At 48.0% G+C, this 19024-nt stretch overlaps 1 protein-coding gene across 8 annotated transcripts in view; it reads left to right on the top strand.

Annotated features, from left to right (window-relative positions):
• PPP2R5C (protein phosphatase 2 regulatory subunit B'gamma) overlaps positions 1 to 19024 on the top strand; it is a 170570-nt gene that overhangs the window by 144929 nt on the left and 6617 nt on the right. For 4 of the 8 annotated variants that reach the window (XM_017528091.2, XM_037738303.1, XM_017528098.2 and 1 more), the window contains 5 exons: positions 655 to 825; positions 3945 to 4072; positions 7713 to 7814; positions 9784 to 9856; positions 15112 to 15228. In XM_017528091.2, coding sequence (XP_017383580.1) covers positions 655 to 825; positions 3945 to 4072; positions 7713 to 7814; positions 9784 to 9856; positions 15112 to 15228 — 591 coding nt within the window. Of the gene's footprint in view, positions 1 to 654; positions 826 to 3944; positions 4073 to 7712; positions 7815 to 9783; positions 10010 to 15111; positions 15229 to 16616; positions 17103 to 19024 lie in introns of those variants that run through there. The other 4 variants (XM_017528096.2, XM_017528093.2, XM_017528092.2 and 1 more) reach the window with 3 other exon arrangements.

Here is a 19024-nt window from a genome sequence, read left to right as displayed (position 1 = left end):
CAGTTGAAAACAGTCTATGCATACAAAAGCATCTATGTTTGTGTATAAATACATATGGATGGTTGGTATACTTGAGAAAGAAATGGATTGTGTATATGTGGCAGGCAGTTTCAGTACCGGCCACTTCCACACTAAAATATGCAGATGAATTGATATGCTCTGTGTTTTCTCCATTGATCTTATTCTTTCAATTATCCTAACTGCTTATTTTTTCTTTTTTTTACAAAAGGAAAGGACTCTTACTGAAATGGTGTTTGATCAGAGAGAGGGGTTATATAAATTAAAATTGTGTAATTTCCGAAGCATGTAAAGTTAACCAGGCAGGTGGTGCATGCTTGTTGTCCCAGCTGCTCAGATTCTGAAGCAGGAGGATCCCTTGAACCCAGGAATTCAAGCCCAGCCTGGACAACATAGTGTGACCCATCTCTAAATACATTGATTGATCAGATGGTTAGGTAACCAGACAGACCTATTTCTCTACCTATAGACAATCATGTACAATTACTGAGTCCCTGTTCCTTCTTTAAGGAAGGTGGCACCATCTTCCCAGGTTGCTTAGCAGTGGGGCCACCTCAGTGGAAACACAGACGGCTTGCCTTGCAGGTGTGGGGGCCTCGTGGGCATCAGGCACTCCATGTGTCATTTCTTTTGTAGGTGGTGATGGCACTTCTCAAATACTGGCCAAAGACTCACAGTCCAAAAGAAGTAATGTTCTTAAACGAATTAGAAGAGATATTAGATGTAATTGAGCCATCAGAATTTGTGAAGATCATGGAGCCCCTCTTCCGGCAGTTGGCCAAGTGTGTCTCCAGCCCACACTTCCAGGTATGTGGGGCTCAGGGAGAGCCGATTTGTTTTGGAAAGGAGAAGTTCCATGCGTAGCTGGCCACGGTGTGCTTCTCATGTAATTTAAAGGTAAAATCCAAGTTTTTACTTTAATTATCCTTCAAATACAATGTGCAACCGGGATTCTATAGAATACCCTTGCACGCCTTGTCCCCTCTGCCGAATATTTTTTCTCAGTGAGACCAGTCATCTGGCATCTCTGTAAAGCCATCTTGTCTTCATGTTCAGTGTGCTTCCAAGTTCATAAAACCTTCTTTTCCACATCTGAGCGTCACTACTGAGAGACAGCACGTGATCGGAGCTCCGGCTCTGAGAGCTCTTTGCTGCTGCGGCGCGGGATTCCTCACACTGTGTAAATCTGTCTCCCTTTACCCTTTCAAATAATAGCTCTGACTTGTGTCACTGCCAAATTGCTGTGCAAGAGGACTGCCATTGTCAGAGCCTCTTTCCACTTCCTTTCCCCAGTCTCCTTAACCCTTAAGCCAGCCTCGGCTCATCGCCTCTTTCAAAGGCTGTCCCCCGCCGGCCCTCCCAGCCTGCCTGCCTCTGTCGGACGTGCAAGCCACCTGTCCTTTTGCATCACTGAGTGGATATTTATGGTGCACTCATCATGAACAAAGTGAAAATAGGCACAAAATGAGCAGGGCCTCCCGGTGCCCAGGGAGCAGGCCACACAGTGGAAGAGGGTGACCGTGGCACACCACCACTTTACAGCTGACCAAGAAGGGCCAGGTGGCGTGTGCAGCAGGCTTTCGGAAACACATGGACAGTTACCTTAGCACAAGTCTAAGTGGCTAGAAAAGGTCCACAAGAGTGAGGGTCCTCCGAATTGAGCCTTTCAAGATGGTTTTGAAAAGACAAAACTAAGACAAGAAGGCAAGTGGTAGAAGAGTGAGGCGCTCTGGAGCATGGGCACCACAGTGAATGAGGCCAGGCTGAGCCGGTTCACGGAAGGAGCCGCCATGGTGTCATCTCTTCTGTTACAAACATTCAGGTTATTTTCACTTTATAAACTTCTGTGAGTTTTCACATTAGGAACTAGGAAAGGAAAATGATATTTTGGGTTTTGTGGGTTTTTTTTTTTTTTTTAGTTGAAGTCAGGTAGTGTGATGTCTCCAGCTTTGTTGTTTTTGCTTACAATTGTCTTGGCTATATGGGCTCTTTTTTGGTTCCATATGAAATTTATTGTGGGTTTTTTTTTTTTTTTTCATCAATCCTGGCCTACAGAGAAAATAGTGTTTTTCAAGACTTTCAGTGCGAGCACTTTGCACAAAGGAGCATGGTTTCCTAGAAACCGTAGAGACTAGCGCCACAGAGGTGGGGCCGTAGCACAGGGTGCTGGCATGCCAAGGAGAGACTGGCAGTTGTGGGGAGTGTCCTGAAAACTTGAACCCCTTCCCCAAATGAAAAATTAGCTATCGATATAGGTAACTTTATACTTCGAAGGGAAGACGGGGACCAGCAAACCTACACGATGCACTGTTTTGAATAAAAGCTTGTGACCGGGCAAGGAGGAAGACAATTCCAGGTGGGGAAAGCAGAGCCAAGGGGGCCGTGCAGCTGCCAGGGGCTCAAGTGCTGCTCCACATTCGCAGAAGCCTTCACGTCCCTGCCAAGAACAGAGCATGAAGGCTGCCAGGGCAGCCCGCCACGCCTCCAATCAAGGAGTTCAGCGCCAGGACCCCCTTGGCCTTCAGCTGCAGGCCCAGCCCCTACTCACCCTCATCTGTCTCTCTCAAACATGCTTGCACCCATCTTGGCTTCTGCTTCTTGGAGGACTTGATCAGCACAGAGTACATTCCAGAATTTTTCCAGACACATACATAAGGCCAACTAATTCTTTTTTTTTTTTTTTTCTATACAGAGTCTTGCTCTGTCACCCAGGCTGGAGTAACAGTAACACAATCTCGGCTCACTGCAAGCTCCACCTCCCAGGTTCAAGTGATTTTCCTGCCTCAGCCTCCAAGTAGCTGGAACCACAGGCGTGTACCACTACCCCTAGCTAATTTTTCTATTTTTAGTAGAGACGGAGTTTCAAAATATTGACCAGGCTGGTCTTAAACTCCCAACCTCATAATCTGCCCACCTCAGCCTCCCAAAGTGCTGGGATTACAGGCATGAGCCACTGTACCCTGCTCATTCTTAATTTTTAGATTTTGTTTTTTTTCCCTGAGGTCAGCAGTTCAAGACCAGTCTGGTCAGCATGATGAAATCCCATCTCTACTAAAAATGCAAAAATTAGTGAGGCGTGATGACGCATGCCTGTAATCCCAGCCACCTGGAAGGCTGAGGTAGGAGAATCGCTTGAACCCAGGAGGTGGAGGTTGCAGTGAGTCAAGATGGGGCCACTGCACTCTAGCCTGGGTGACAGAGCGAAATTCTGTCTCAAAAAAAAAGAAATAGGGGAACCTCCAGTGGCTTCCCGTGAGTAAGGGCCAATGCACTCGGGCCCTGTTCGCCTGCCCTCTCATTTGTGCCCTCACTGCCCTCTGCAGTGGTCCTCGGCCAGCCCCTTGCTGACAACTCTGGACCTCTCCTCCCTCTGGTCCTCACTCAGAAGTCACCTCCTCTGCATTGAAGCCACCCAACCCCACACACATTGCCTGTCCTCCTGCCCTGCTGCCCTTTGCATGTGACTCACCATTTCTAGTAAATTAATCATCATCCATCACCTGTCTCCTCCCCACGAGGATGTGAGCTCCATGGAGGCAGGGATTTCTGCCTTGGCTTGCTCAGTGCTGAACGCTCAGCAGAACACAGCACACACACTAGAGCTGACGGGGGGAGGCGGGCCGATGGGTGGAACAACCTCCTTTGAGTAGCCGCCTCAGCATCTAACCAGCGTCCAACATAAATGTTTATTGAATAAGTGGAGAAATATGTGACAGTGTTCTTGATTCCTTGATGTACAGGAAATTATCCGCCTCTTTGCTGAAGGCTTTTCAGGGTTACAGTCTAGACTATTTTGAATTTATAGAAATAATCATAACTTTCTGGTCCAACGTAGTTCATCACCCGACTCACAGGTTTAACAGCAAGGACACCTGCCCCGTGTCTCAGGCACGACCTCCAGCAGGCCACCTACTTGTGTCTTTCAGGTGGCAGAGCGAGCGCTCTATTACTGGAACAACGAATACATCATGAGTTTGATCAGTGACAACGCAGCGAAGATTCTGCCCATCATGTTTCCCTCCCTGTACCGCAACTCAAAGACCCACTGGAACAAGTAAGAAAGAACTGGCTGCCGTCTTCTTCAGTCATCTTAAAATGTGGCACATTTTGCCGCTGCTTCAGTTAGAGTAAAAATCTGAATTTTAAATATCAGTTGAAAAACAGCAATGTCAATTGATTTGTGGACCCATAAATTAAGTCGCAGTGTGGGTTGCGTCTGTGGCCTTTCATGTGACCACCTCACCTTCATTTCTAGCCAGTGTAGAGGCGCATTGGTTTGCAGCCACCTCCCAGTAAAAGCAGCTTCCAGGCCTCTTCCTGAGCATCCTGCAGAGGAGCCGAAGGTCTCTGCAGAGCTGGTAGGGCTCAGCCCCCGCAGGAGCACAGTGACCGCCGCATTCTCAGGGTGTTTCTTGAGCTTCGCTGACGTGCACCCTGGATGAGCCCCTCTGTGAGCCCCAAAAACCACCCCACGGTGGTTACTACCCAGAGAAGAAGAGGGAGGCAGGCGACCCTAACACAGCCCTACAGCCCCAGGAGCCAAAAGCATTTCCTTCTACTCTGCTCTTTCATCTTTTGACTTAAAGAGGATGAATCAATCTGTTTACTGAGCAATAGTTTTCTGAGACTTTAAAAAGAAACAGTTGATTTGGGTGCCACATTTTTTATTTATTTGTCTTTTTTTAATTTTGAATTTTGTTTATTTTTAGACAGGGTCTTGCTGTATCGCCCAAGCTAGAGTGTAATCACAATCATGGCTCATTTAAGCCTCGACCTCCTGGGCTCAAGCAAACCTCCTGCTTCAGCGTCCCGAGTAGCTAGGACTATTCTTGTATATTTTGTAGAGATGGGGTTTTGCCATGTTGCCCAAGCTGGTCTCGAACTCCTGGGCTCAAGTGATCCGCCCACCTCAGCCTCCCAAAGTGCTGGGATTATGTGAGCCACTGCACCTGGCTGTATTGTTTATTAATATAGAATCATCTAACACTCCTGTTATTTAAAGAAATAGGAGTATGTGAGTTTTTCTTTCCCCACCTTCTTTCATCTTTCCTTTGTATATTGTAATTATAACTCAGAACTTAAAGAAGAGCAGAGCCGTGCTATCCAGCTCTCCTCCCTTAGTTTCCCTGTGAGGAGGGGAAGACTTGGTGAGCGGCGGCAGTCCAGTCTGAGCTCATGAAGCTGGCGAGCGGCACTCTGGCCCAGTGTGGTCTCCTAACTCGCAGTGTCTATGGGGGCACCCCTCCTGCTGTGCTGCACAGCCTGCTGCCGGCGCACCAGCCCTCTCCCACACACCCTCTCTCCCTGCCCGCTCAAGGCTGCAGGTGGCACTGCCTCCTTTCCAGAATTCTGCAGGGCGGCAGCCAGACAGGTGTTAGCCCTGGAGCTCTGAGCCAGACCCCAGAGCGAGGGTCCAGCCGGTCCACCAGCATCAAGTCCTGTTAGGGTTGCTTCCCAGGAATTGAACAGAGAAGGGCAGGCAGATCAGAGGAAGGATGACGTTGGTTCACATTCCCATCCTCCTCCTGACCAGCTGTCCAAACGCGGGCAAGTTCGCTCTCACCAGCTCTTTCTCAGCCACGGTTTTCTCTTCGGAAAAACTGAGAAAGTCAACTGCTTTGCCTTGCAACAACCTCCACTTGGCTGTGAAGATTGCTAATATGCATAAAGTACGAGGCTTATGATAGGCACCGAGTAAGCATTTGCTGTCACTTGGTGGCTGTAGGGCCAGCAGCCGTGCTGATAGCAGCGGAAGCAGCATCAGCCATGACCCTCGCGGCAGTAGTGTGGGGGTGCAGTTGTTAATACAGCACATCCACCCCAACAGCCTGTTCTGTGGAGCATTTATTTTCTTGAGATGGAGTCTTGCTCTGTGGCTGCCCAGGCTGCCCCAACAGACACTGGGAGTTAGGAGGCCGCACAGTGGCGTGATCTCGGCTCACTGCAGCCTCCACCTCCCAGGTTCAAGTGATTCTCCTACCTCAGCCTCCCAAGTAGCTAGAACTAAAGGTACAAGCCACCATGCCCAGCTAATTTTTATATTTGTAGTAGAGATGGGGTTTCACCATGTTGGTCAGGCTGGTCTTGAACTCCTGACCTCAAGTGACCCACCTGCCTTGGCCTCCCAAAGTGCTGGGATTATAGGCGTGAGCCACTGCGCCTGCTTTGCATTGAATTTTTTCCTTTTAGAGACAGAGTCTCATTCTGTCACCCAGGCTGGAGTGCAGTGGTACAATCTCAGCCCACAGCAACCCCACCTCCCAGGTTCAAGCAATTCTCTGCCTCTGCCTCCCGAGTAGCTGGGATTACAGGTGTGTGCCACCATGCCCAGCTGATTTTTGTATTTTTTAGTAGAGACAGGGTTTCGCCATCTTGGCCAGGCCGATTTTGAACTCCTAACCCTGTGATCCACCCGCCTCGGCCTCCCAGAGTGCTGGGATTACAGGTATGAGCCACCACACCTGGCTTGTATTCATTCATTCATTCATTTATTTCAGATGGAGTCCGCTCTGTCGCCAGGCTGGAGTGCAGTGGCACAATCTCAGCTCACTGCAACCTCTGCCTCCTGGGTTCAAGCAGTTCTTTGCCTCTGCCTTCCCAGTAGCTGAGATTATAGGCACCTGCCACCACGCCCAGCTAATTTTTGTATTTTTTTAGGAGAGATGGGGTTTTACCATCTTGGCCAGGCTGGTCTTGAACTCCTGACCTCATGATCCACCCACCTCGGCCTCCCAAAGTGCTGGGACTACAGGCATGAGCCTCCATGCCCATCCAATTTTTTTTTTTAATTGAGCTCAACAAGGACAACGAAAGCTCCTGGAGTGTAGCCGTATTTGTTGTGTATAATTTAGTATGGTGAGCAAGTCAGCACAATTAATAACTGACTTTCAATTCCTTCCCATTGCAAAGAAAAAAATGTTCTTTTAAGTATTTTCTAAGTACTATTTGGATTTTATTATAAAGTGGATTAAGAGGTAATTGTGATTTGAGGGTTACGTTTTTGGTATTTGTTTGTTTTTTAACTCCCGGCAACTGTTGCTCACAATTCTGTGGGCTGACCAGGCTCTGCTGCTCAGGTTTCTGCTGGTGTCTGCTGGGGGATCAGGGCTCCTATGTGGTTGCAATCTGATGGCAGCTGGGACTAGGGTCACCTAGAGGCTCAGCTGGGACCACTTGGCCTCTTTCCCTCTCCCTGTGTGTTAGAGCCTGAGAATTAGGCTTTGATTAAGCTGTGTTATGCTAATTTTATTTGCTCTTTCAAACCTCTGTTTTGGCATTATTAAAATTAATTTTTCTGTCCTCAGGGAACAGGATGAAAAGAAACTGACATTTATAGGAAATAAACTATTACCATTATTGTCCTCTTTATAATTTCATCTTAATTGTGTTTGTTCAAGTTTCAACATTTTAAATTCAGTTTAGTTTCTGAGCAAGGTGGTTTTGGCTACTGTCAGCTGGGGACAGTAAGCGGAGTGATCTCCGTGACTGGGCTGTGTGGGAGCCACTGTGAAGAAAGTCTCGGGTGTGTGGCTGACTGTTGGAAAACAAGTCTCTGGGAATGAGCAGGCCTTGCACTTAGAGCTGAGGGAACCTGTGCGGTGTGGGCTGGGAACATGGAGCAGCCTAGGTGTGCGGAGGGCGGGAGCTGTGCAGGAGCACGTGCCCCCAGGCTCACCGTGCACTTGTCTTTCCAGGACAATACATGGCTTGATATACAACGCCCTGAAGCTCTTCATGGAGATGAACCAAAAGCTATTTGATGACTGCACACAACAGTTCAAAGCAGAGAAACTAAAGTGAGTTGTTCCCTTCACAAGTTACTGTTTCCAGGGTTTTTTTCTTAATCCTAAATAAGCCTCTTCCATTGTTTTGTCCTAAAAAGTTATTCTTCACGTGAAGGCAAAAACAGGCCTCTCATACTTGGAAGGGAAATTAAGACTGTGTTATAATTACTTACTTGGAAAGAACAGGTGGTTAAAGCTAGTTCTTCTCCTCCTCGCACTGGTAGATTAATCATCTTTGCAAAAAGTGCTTATGTGGGCAAGAATTTAACATTCAGAATTTGTTCTTTTCTTGGGCTGTAATGGGTTTAAAGGCTATAATGTATAGTCATTTTTCATGTTCGTAAGACAGGGATTTGAATTATATCCTGTAAAGTTTATACAAGAGAGCAAGAATCTTCCTTTCGATGTGGCTTCATTCTGACTTAATGAACTCCATCAATGTAGGTGTCCTTTGGAATCTAGTCTGTTCTTTGCAAAGTCAGGGTCCTGCTTTCGTGCCTTTGAGCCCACATCTGTTGAGGGGTGGTCTAACTGACAAGGTACTTCGTCCCTAGGCCGTGCAAATAACAATGTGATTAAGTAGTCAGTGGTCGCTTCTTCCAAGTTGAGTATGGATTATTGGCAGATGTTATTCTTCGCTTGTCACTTAAAACTGGCTAAGGCAGAAAAGGTTTGCATGAATGTAGTTCAAAATACAGTTTGTGTGTGTGTGTGTGTGTGTGTCTGTGTGTGTGTGTGTGTGTATAAAACAACTGCCATTTACTCACTCCTTTGACAAATATGTGAATATTTACCTATACACCAGGCCCTGTTTTAGATTCTGGCAATATAGCAATGAATAAAACCCACAAAAATCCATGCCCTTTTGGGGTTTATATTCTGGGTAGGGTGGAAAGAGAAAAAACGCAAAATAGAAATAAGTGAAGTATAGAGTGTGAGAGATGATGAGAAATAAATTAGGACAGGGCCCGGGGAGACAGGCAGCCATTCCTCCCGAGTTGCCAGCTGCGCGGCCCGTCCTCTGGGCGCTCAGTGCAGTGTGCGGATGGATAGGAAGCGTGCATGCAGCAGGGCTTTCTGATGGCGGATCTTCCTCTCCTGGAATCCCACAGCTTTCTCAACAGGACCTTAAAGGTTGTGTAGTACATTTTCTGGGTTAAAAAACTGGGATCCTGGCCAGGCGTGGTGGCTCATGCCTGTAATCCCAGCACTTTGGGAGGTCATGGCGGGTGGATCATTTGAGGTCAGGAGTTCGAGACTAACCTGGCCAACATGGTGAAACCCTGTATCTACTAAAAATACAAAAATTAGCCGGGTAATAATGGCACGTGCCTGTAATCCCACCTACTCAGGAGACTGAGGCAGGAGAATTGCTTGAGCCTGGGAGGTGGAGGTTGCAGTGGGCCTAGATCATGCCACTTTACTCCAGTATGGGGGACAGAGTGAGACCCTGTCTCAAAAAAAAAAAAAAAAAAAAAAACTTGGATCTGAGTTAAGTGACTTACTGAGAGTCATGTGACTCACAGTGGAGTCAGTCAACAACCCAGGTCTCCTGGCTCCTAAGACTTTTCCTTTTTAATATTGTCAGAAGGGGAATGTTGGCTTCTTTACACTGGTCCCTTTCCACTGTACTGCAGTCTTGTTTTTCAGTGGATGTATGACCTCTCATCGAAATCATATAGGTCCCATAAAGAAATGACTAACCAGGGGAAGGGGGAAGGATGGAGACGTGAGACTTACTTATGTAAGGTTTCTTTGAAGAGTTCAGTTCTTGGACATGTTAAATTTTTAGCACTTTAATACTTTCTAGGTTTAAATCTTGGTGTGTTTCTCGTGTGTGCTCAGCACTGTGGTGAGTGCGGGGATGGACGGAGAGGGCCGCGGGAGGAGCCGCTCCCACTGACCATGCCTGTGCTGTGCCCATGGCGCGTTCTGGTGTGCGATTCATCTCTAACACAGATGACGTTTTGCTGTTTTTCAGAGAGAAGCTAAAAATGAAAGAACGGGAAGAAGCATGGGTTAAAATAGAAAATCTAGCCAAAGCCAATCCCCAGGTACTAAAAAAGAGAGTAACATGAAAATGTCCAGGGTTACTTGAATGTTTTTATAAGATAGGAATATGTCTTCATCATGGGAGGGGGGGACTTGATTTCACTAACGTTGTATATGAAAATGCCTGCAATAAAAAGTACTTTTAAAGTTTGTAACCCTCCTCTTGTACAACTACTTATTTTGCCCCATAACGTTTTTACCACAGAATTGACTTTTTTCTTCTGCTTTTTAAATAAGACCTGAGTCTTATGAATATACTGTGGTAAAAAGAAAACTTAAATACAAGCCAAGACTGTGCTCTCTCTGTCAGACATCATAGATGCTGTAACTCAAACCATATTTCCCTTTTTCTCATGAAATTAATTCCAAAAGGAAATTCAATTGGAAATAGATTAAGGATGACATTTTGATATCCTCTTTCTTTGTACGAGGTGTCTGTAGGCCCAGCCTTTTATCATTAAAAATTATCTGAATTCTGCCTCGTTAACAACTAACCTTCCTTCCCGTCCCAGCAGTGGGTGCCAGTGTGCCCTGGGGAGCCTGCACCAATGGCTGGACCCCCTGGAGCTCCCAGCAGTTCCGGCTGCCAGGGCACCATGGTCCTGGGGGGGCTTCCAGTGTCATGGTCTTTGGGTTTTATGTACACTGGTCTCGATGATCAATTATCCTGACAGTTGTTCCTTCATGTTCTGTGTGCCTGACGTAACAGTGCCTCTCGTAAAGGAAATCTTTTTCAGAAAATCTCGTCTGAATCTTTGCCACTCTACGAACTCTCAGGCTTTCCTCCAGCTCTCCAGAAAAGATTTTGCTGAACGATTTATTTCTTTTAGTGAGAGATGCACAGTTATCTAAGATGGTTTCAAAATTTCTCTGACATTTAATAAAAAGTTCTACATGAATATAAAGTGAAAAGTATGTATTTACCTATAGAACATCATATTGGTTTGTGTACTCTGATGAAACTACAATCAAGAGACTCAAACCATAGGCAAAGTGAGTGCTATTTCTAAGTGTAAGTCCTTGAGTCCACCTCAGACAGGCAGCCAACATTTTTCTCGCAGTATTTATTCATGCTTACATAGAAATGCTGTTTTAAGATTACAGTCTAAAACTGTATAGTCCTTAATTGAGGTAGATAGCTATAGGTATCTACTTTAACTAATTGAATTTATGTTGAAAGTGTGGTTAAAAAACTGATACTCGTTTTAAAACAGTAACACTATAAACCTGGGGAGGTTTGCAAGGCCCAGCCCTGCCTGACGCTGTCCTGTGTGTCTTGCCTTGTTCTGAAGGGCCACAGGTAAAGGGGTGCAGACAGGCCTCAGATAGGATTTTCAAAGACCCCAGCACACATGCATTCAAAATCAGCAGCCTCGAAACATGTGAGAAATCATACACGCGCATGCACACACACACGAATCAGAAGGGCTGATTTTATTTACTTAGAAATAACTTATTAAAATAAGTTATTGAAAAAATTGCATAAAATTGTTATATTACAAACCAAGAGTTGGTTGTTTGTGTTGACAAACATGGCCCAGCTTCACCACTGTACATACTGTACAGAACTAGTGTTTCTTCCAAAATACATATTGTTCTTTTTCTTTTTCTCAACTTTTCCTGAATGTTCTCAAGTAACTTTGTGTATTCTTTTTGGTTGCTCTCCTTACAAACGTCTGTGGTGATGGCAGACGTGCCCTGGGTTTTGCACTGGACTTTGACCACCTGTGATGCTGGAGCTTGACCCTGCCCCGTCCTCATCTGTGTGTTGATGCCATCTGTGACGCAGTCCCCATGAGTCTTGTCCGCACGCTCTAGTTGCATGGCACATGGTCTCCTAAGCAGAAAATACTTCATGGGTTAATACCTCAGAGCTGGACACTCCGGCCTCAGTACTTGCTTCTCATTCTCAGGAGAAAGTCTCTAGATTCTGGTCACTGTTTGCCATTACAACAGCAACAGAAAGTCAGCAGTGTGGTGGATAACACAGTCTTTATTGCTGTAGTGAAAACAATTGGGCTTTCAAGGTTTGGTTTTCCATCTCAGACCTGCCTGTGGAGATTGGTTTGCGGGCTTTTTAAGGTGGGTTCCCAGGGACTGGCTCCGTGTTCCCTGAGGCCCTCACCGCCCCTGCAGACTGAGCCGCCATCCGCTCAAACACACGACGCGCCCAGCAGGCGTCGGGGCCCGGGAAGGCTGCGGTGCCCTCAGGACTGAGTCTTACTTGAGGCATTGTGGCAGCTTCATTGGGGTTTTTAATGTCACACATGATTTAATTTTTTTTAATCATGAAATCTTGGCAGTTTCTAGCATAAATGTATTTCTGCTAATCCATCAAAAGGGGCCATATGGTATTTTACTGCTCCCCCCAGCTTTCCCGGGAACCATGTGAAGTGCAGACGGGCACTTCTGTGAACTCAGAGTAACTGTGGCTCAGTGTTTGCAATGACCAAAACGGTGCTGTGAGCGGCCCAGGGCAGGGTCTGGGCTGGATGCCTGCCTTTCCTTTGAGGGAGGAGCTCATGTGGGGAACGCATCTCAGTGAAGGGTTTGTTTTGAGACGGAGTCACGCTATGTTGCCCAGGCCGGAGTACATGGCGCCATCTCGGCTCACCACAACCTCCCCCCTCCTGGGTTCAAGTGATTCTCCTGCCTCAGCCTCCCGAGTAGCTGGGATTACAAGTGCACACCACCATGCCCGGCTAATTTTTATATTTTTAGTAGAGACGGGATTTCACTATGTTAGCAAGGCTGGTCTCGAACTCCTGACCTCGCGATCTGCCCGCCTCGGCCTCCCAAAGTGCTGGGATTACAGGCATGAGCCACCGCGCCCAACCTTCAGTGAAGGTTTTTACTCCTAGGCAGAACCCTCTGCTGCTGGTGCCCCCGCTATGTGAGGTTTATTTTGCTGTGAACATCTGGCAGCGTTCTTGTGTGGGGACATTCTCCTTTGTCCCGAGGGGGCAACAAGCCATGCTCCAAGCATGGGCTGTTGGTGGGTCCCATGAAAAGCACTGCTCATTGCCTGGAGTAGTCAGAAGCGGAAGTGTTGGGGTGAAACGTCTCAGGAGTCTTGCAGCCACTTATGTTTCTGGATCTCCGTACCTGACTGTGAGCCCCCTCCAGGAGGTGCTGTGTCCCAAATTGTGGAAATTTCTAGAGATACAAAGATGAGAACAAGACACAGCCCCAGCCTTAAGGAGCTTACAGTCCATTGGGAAAGGCAGATGAACTCAGCTCGGATAATCAGATTGTATGAATAGCACACCTGGGGTGGGTGGGGGTGCTGGAGGTGCAGGACTGGCTTATCCATTCCCATCTCCAAAGAAAGACGCACAGTATGGGGCCAGGCTTCTTGGTTTGGCTGAGGGCGGTCACCAAGTGAGACGTGAGGGAAGGTGCCTGCGGCAGAGGTAGAGAAAAGCAGGGACACAGTGCGTGGCAGGTGTCGGCCCTGGCAGGGGAGTGGGTTATGGGGAGGGCCGCTGTGATCTACTGAGAGGTGAGGGTGGGGAGGGAGCAGAATTTTCGCCCACAGAGTGAGCAGATATTAAAGAGCCTTAAAGGGCAAAATGGCCCAGTCCGACTTGCATTTTCGCAAGCTCTTCTGGCACAGTGGATGGTGTGCTGGGGCCGTCAGGGTTGGGGACGCGTGTGGAGATCGTGGTGCTGGGCGGAGCTGTGGGAGTGAAGGACAGAGGGCGCTGAGGACCTGGTCCTACTGGCATTCGAGGAAGGAGCCCAGCTTAGGGCGTGTGCTCAGCTATTTTGGGGGAAGCGGAAGCCAGGTGGGCCCGGAGTTGAGCAGCAGGGCCTGGGCTGGGGGACAGGGTAGCCTGGTGAAGGAGGAGGCGCAGGGGATGTGGGAAAGGGCCGAAGACGGCGCACAGCAAAGAGCCCAAGACGCCCGGAGGAGAGGCTGGGATCACAGAGACTGAGGGAGGCTGCAGTTCAGGGCTGAATGATGGCGTTCACGGTCATCATTCCCCAGAGAGGGCCAGCGAGGCAAGGCCAGGAAGGGCTTAGCAGCCAGAGGGCACCCATAGGGCTCATGCCAGATGCGGCTCCATCAAGTGAGGGCCGACACCAGATGGTAGCTGAGAATGGAGCTGCTCTGGGCTGGGAGGGGTGGGGGGCAGGGATGAAGCAGGAGGGCGCTGCTGTGTTTGGGGTGCAGACTGTAAGAGGCTGAAGCTGGGGACCCACTGGGCAGAGAATGGGCGCACATGGATGAGAGCAGCCTGGGTGAGAACCCCCGCTCCCCTCTCCCCAGCTCAGAGGCCCTGAGCAAGTTACCCAGCCCCTCCATGTCCCAGTTCCCCCATCAGCCAGGTGAGGGTGCAGCACACACGACCATGCAGGACAAATGGGTACCCTGCACAGTTCCCAGGTCACAGCAGACAACGGATGCCACTTCCTTCACCTGTCCCCCATCAGAGCGAGCAGACACTGCCCCCAGTCATGCTGTCCCGGGCACCCTGCCTCATGGGACCCTCAGCCACCCTCCGGGGTAACCTCACCCCCACACTACACTCATGAAAACAGCGTCAGCCGGGCCCAGTGGCTGAGGGCTGAGCCATCTGCGTCTCAATCCAGAGCACAGGGAGAGTGGAGAAGTCCCAGGCCACCCGTAGGGAACAGGTACGGGAACAGGGAGGAATGGCAAACTCACCCAGACCGCAGTTGTGTTGGTGGAGAGCAAGTCACAGGGGATGTGATGAGAGGGTTTCGTAATCAAGTTGGGAAAATGGGATAAAGGGGAGAGTGAATCGTGCTAGCCACCTCGGTGAGAGGACACAATCATGACAGGAAAGGGAAGGGAGTCATGAGGTTGGAGGTCACTGGCAAAGAATGGGTGGCCAGAGACGAAGGTTCCAGTGGTGAGACAGCTCCTGCCACCCAGCCCAGGGCGTGACCTAGTGCTTGGCTGCTCTTGTGGAGTCAGAACCGCGGAGGCAGTGGGGTGTGGGCCCACTCTCCATCAGGTGCAGAGCGGCCAGGAGGAGCTTGGAGGTGATCTCTGGGGCGGGCAGTAGGGGACCAGCTGCTTTGCTGTCTCAGTGGGAGTGCTTTCTGGTTCCAGAGTCAGGAAGGCGCGTCATGCTGCAGGTGTAGTCGAGTCTCCCACAGAGTGGGCTTCCTGCGGGAGAGGGTCCTGGGGGGCGGCAGGGAAGATGATACGTCCCTGGCCAGGATGAGAAGCTTGGAGTTCAGAGCCTGGGCACCTAACGGAGTGACTCCGCACTTTGCATTGCAGTACACAATGTATAGTCAAGCCAGCACCGTGAGCATTCCGGTTGCAATGGAGACAGATGGGCCTTTATTTGAAGATGTGCAGATGCTGAGAAAGACAGTGAAGGACGAGGCTCATCAGGTAAAAGTGCACCAAGGTCAGCTGGGCGCCCGTGACAGATTTGCTTAAGAAATACACATACTTTCAGTAGGCGATATGATTTGCATCAGTGCCTTCTGTTTAAGCTGGAATTAAAAATTAAATTTTGCCAGGCGCGGTGGCGCAAGCCTGTAATCCCAGCACTTTGGGAGGCCGAGGCGGGTGGATCACGAGGTCAAGAGATCGAGACCATCCTGGTCAACATGGTGAAACCCCGTCTCTACTAAAACTACAAAAAATTAGCTGGGCATGGTGGCGCGTGCCTGTAGTCCCAGCTACTCAGGAGGCTGAGGCAGGAGAATTGCCTGAACCCAGGAGGCGGAGGTTGCGGTGAGCCGAGATCGGGCCATTGCACTCCAGCCTGGGTAACAAGAGCGAAACTCCATCTCAAAAAAAAAAAAAAAATTAAATTTTGCCAGTCTTATAGGAAACATTTTATCTATAGATCTTAGTGATAAAATTACTAGAAACCGTTTTTAAGGATTAAGTATGTGCCTGAGATTTGTATCTCCATTTACCAACAGTAGTCATCCCAACTCTTAGCTCTTTAAATGTTAACTCCAGCAGAATCGAAAGCTTCACAGCCATTTCCACCCCTCGCTTTTCCCTCTGCAGTCCTCTGGCTTCTGCTTTGGCCCAGAGATGCTACCTTTTAGCTCTTCACAGCAGACGCTAACAACCCCTCTCCCCAAGGACACCTTGCCCCTAACCTGCCTCGCCCCCCTCCCAGGCACTGTCTTTCAGTGCTTATGTCACAGACCTCCTCGGGTGACACCCCAGCTCACAGACCACCTCAGGTGATGCCCCTGCTCTGTGGTTTTCTTTCCTTTGTTGTGGAGTGGACATATAGATCACCCCTGATGCAAAGAGAGCCTCCTACCACTCTTCCTCCTAAGTTGGGCATGTGAGCACTTAGGCTCTAACGAGGAAAGTTTACTTAGTTCCTGCTTGGGTTCAAGGAGCCTTTCAACTGCTGTGTTGCCCTGAGCATTCCTCCCTGTTTCAAATGCCTGTAAACGAAACAAGTATTGCCAAAGCGTCTGGGGACCTTGGCCTTTCTCGCTGAGAAACTTTAACCACTTTTTGATCAACGAAAGAACTCCTAAGGACATCCAGCTCTAAAATTCTGATGGAAAAAGTGGAAGTAGGCTGCTCTGCCTGTGGAGTAGCCATGCTTTTATTCCTTTTCTTTCTTAATAAACTCACTTTCACCTTTTTTTTAAGTGAAAGTAGCTGAAATGATCCCCATTATTGAATACTGTACACGACTGGTTTATAAAGGCAGTGTCATTTGGAGCTCACTTAAACCGGGAGGGTTTTTAAATCTGTTAGTATTTGATTCAAGTAAATCCTATTTTCCACCTGATCAGACAGGACAAGGCATTGCCAAGAAAGAGCACAAAGAGACGGCCTCAGAGCTCAGTGCCAACAGGCAGCCCTGAGCACCCGTGGCTACAGAGCACTGGAAATGGGGCCTGTCTGAACCAGGCCGTGCTGTCAGTGTAAAAAGCCCACAAGTACTCTTAGCACTTCCTAGGAAGAGTGTAAAAACATCTCACTTGTAATTTTTTAATTCTGTGTTGAAGTGATCATGTTTTTGATGTGCAGGTTGAGTATCCCTTATCCAAGGTGCGTAGCACCAGAGGGTTCTGGATTTCAGATCTTTGTAGATATTTGAATATTTGCATTCTGTTTACCAGTTGAGCATTCCTCATCCAAAACTCTGAAACCCAGAATATCCCAGTGAGCATTCCCTTGAGCGTCATATTGGTGCTCAAAACGTTTGGATTTTGGAGCATTGCAGATTTTCTGATTAGGGATACTCAACCTGGATGAAATAAAATATATTATTAAATGAATGCCCCCCCATTTCTTTTTACTCTCTGAATGTGACTCGTAGAAGATTTAGAATTACACGGTGGCACTGTGTCCCAGTTGGGCTGCGCTGGTCTGGGCTCCTTTCTCAGAGTTGCACAGGACAGGGCTCGTTGCCCCAGCCCCACGGTAGCCGCGGCTGCCTGCCTCTTCCGCTTCTAATTCCTCAACTCAGGTGAAGAGCAGAATAGATGACCAAATGCTTCTTTCAGCTCATCAAAGCCTGAAAATACTGGAAATACAGTGGAAACGCTCACTGAACACTCTGAACATCAGTAACTAATTTTCTATCTAATCCAGTTGGATTCCATACTTTCCTCACAATGAATGTTCTTAGCAGTGAACAGATTTCATCAAAAACACGAAAATGTGTATATATTTCTCTCTCTGTGGGAGTGTTAATGTTCGTCCTTGATATTTTTTTCATAACTCAGGAATTTCAGGTTGCCTTTTTAATCACCATTTTGATTTTATGGCTTCAAATTTGCTAAAGACACGTAAGCTGTCCTCGTTAGCGCACACAGAAGGAAACACAGTCAGTGTCTCCTGTCAGGGAGCCTGCCTGGGAGTTTGTGACCATGTGTTCGTTTTTAAGACACAAGGCTACACACTTAAAAAGCCAGTTCTTGGCCAGGTGCGGTGGCTCACACCTGTAATCCCAGCACTTTGGGAGGCCAAGGCGGGCAGATCACCTGTGGTCAGAAGTTCAAAACCAGCCTGGCCAACATGATGAAACCCCCTCTCTGCTAAAAATAGAAAAATTAGCCAGGCATGGTGGCAGGTGCCTGTAGTCCCAGCTACTTGGGAGGCTGAGGCAAGAGAATCACTTGAACTCGGAGGCAGAGGTTACAGTGAGCCGAGACTGTGCTATGGCACTCTGGCCTGGGCAACAAGAACAAAACTCCATCCCCACCCCCCACCTCCCTGCCAAAAAAGCCAGTTCTTACCTAGTAAATAGCTTAGGGTTGGGGATTTTTCTTTTTGATACAGCCTTTAACTTGGGTCAGAATTAAAGCTAGGCAAAGAGTAAACTATATCCAGAAGGTAATGTACCTGAAAGGCACGTACATATTTAAAATGTAGGTCCTGCTCTCTAGTAGATTAAGAACTTGATCAAGAATGCAAACCAAAATAGCATTCTCTCTTGAGTAAAGCTGCCTTTAAAAGTCAGCTCTAGTATTTGTGTGATATTCAGGGCCCCAAAAACTTCCAACAGGTTGGTCTGTCCACTGCCCTTGGGAAGGGGCATGTCCCTTCCTGAGAGGCTTACCATATACTGTGACAGGAGGGAGCCAGTCCTGTGGTCATCCACTTTAGTTCTGAATACGCACACAGGCAGGACAGTTCTTGGACAACTCCTGTAGCATGTCGGCTTCCTTGTTTTCACAATTCTTGAGATTTTGTTCTGTGACTGGGCTTCCTGTGTGATGGACATTGTTAATTGTTACAACAGCAGTTCACTCACCTCATCCTTAGAGCACTATGAATCACGTTTCTGAGTCAGAAGACTCAATATCATTGGGAAGTCACTTTTCCCCAAATCAACGTAATCTCCATTAGAATCTCAGCAGGCTTTTTTTCTCAAGAAATTGAAAAGCTCATTCTAAAATTCATATGGAAATGCAAAGGATCTGGAATAGCCAAAACAACTGTGAAAAAACGAAGCTGGAAGACTAACAACACTGTGCAATTTCAAGACGTAACCGTGTGTGCGTGTTTGTTTTTGGAGACAGGGTCTCGCTGTGTCACCCAGACTGGAGTGCAGTGGCATGGTCACACACACTGCAGCCTCAGCCTGCTGGGCTCAAGCGATCCCCTACCTCAGCCTCCCGAAGTGCTGAGATTACAGGTGTGAGGCCCTGTGCCTGGCCTGACTCCTTACAGATTTCTTTTTTTTTTTTTT

This window comes from Cebus imitator, unplaced genomic scaffold, assembly GCF_001604975.1.
Source record: "Cebus imitator isolate Cc_AM_T3 unplaced genomic scaffold, Cebus_imitator-1.0 Scaffold52, whole genome shotgun sequence".
In the NCBI taxonomy this organism is placed as follows: Eukaryota; Metazoa; Chordata; class Mammalia; order Primates; family Cebidae; genus Cebus; species Cebus imitator.
This window is presented reverse-complemented; position numbering and strand designations above follow the sequence as displayed.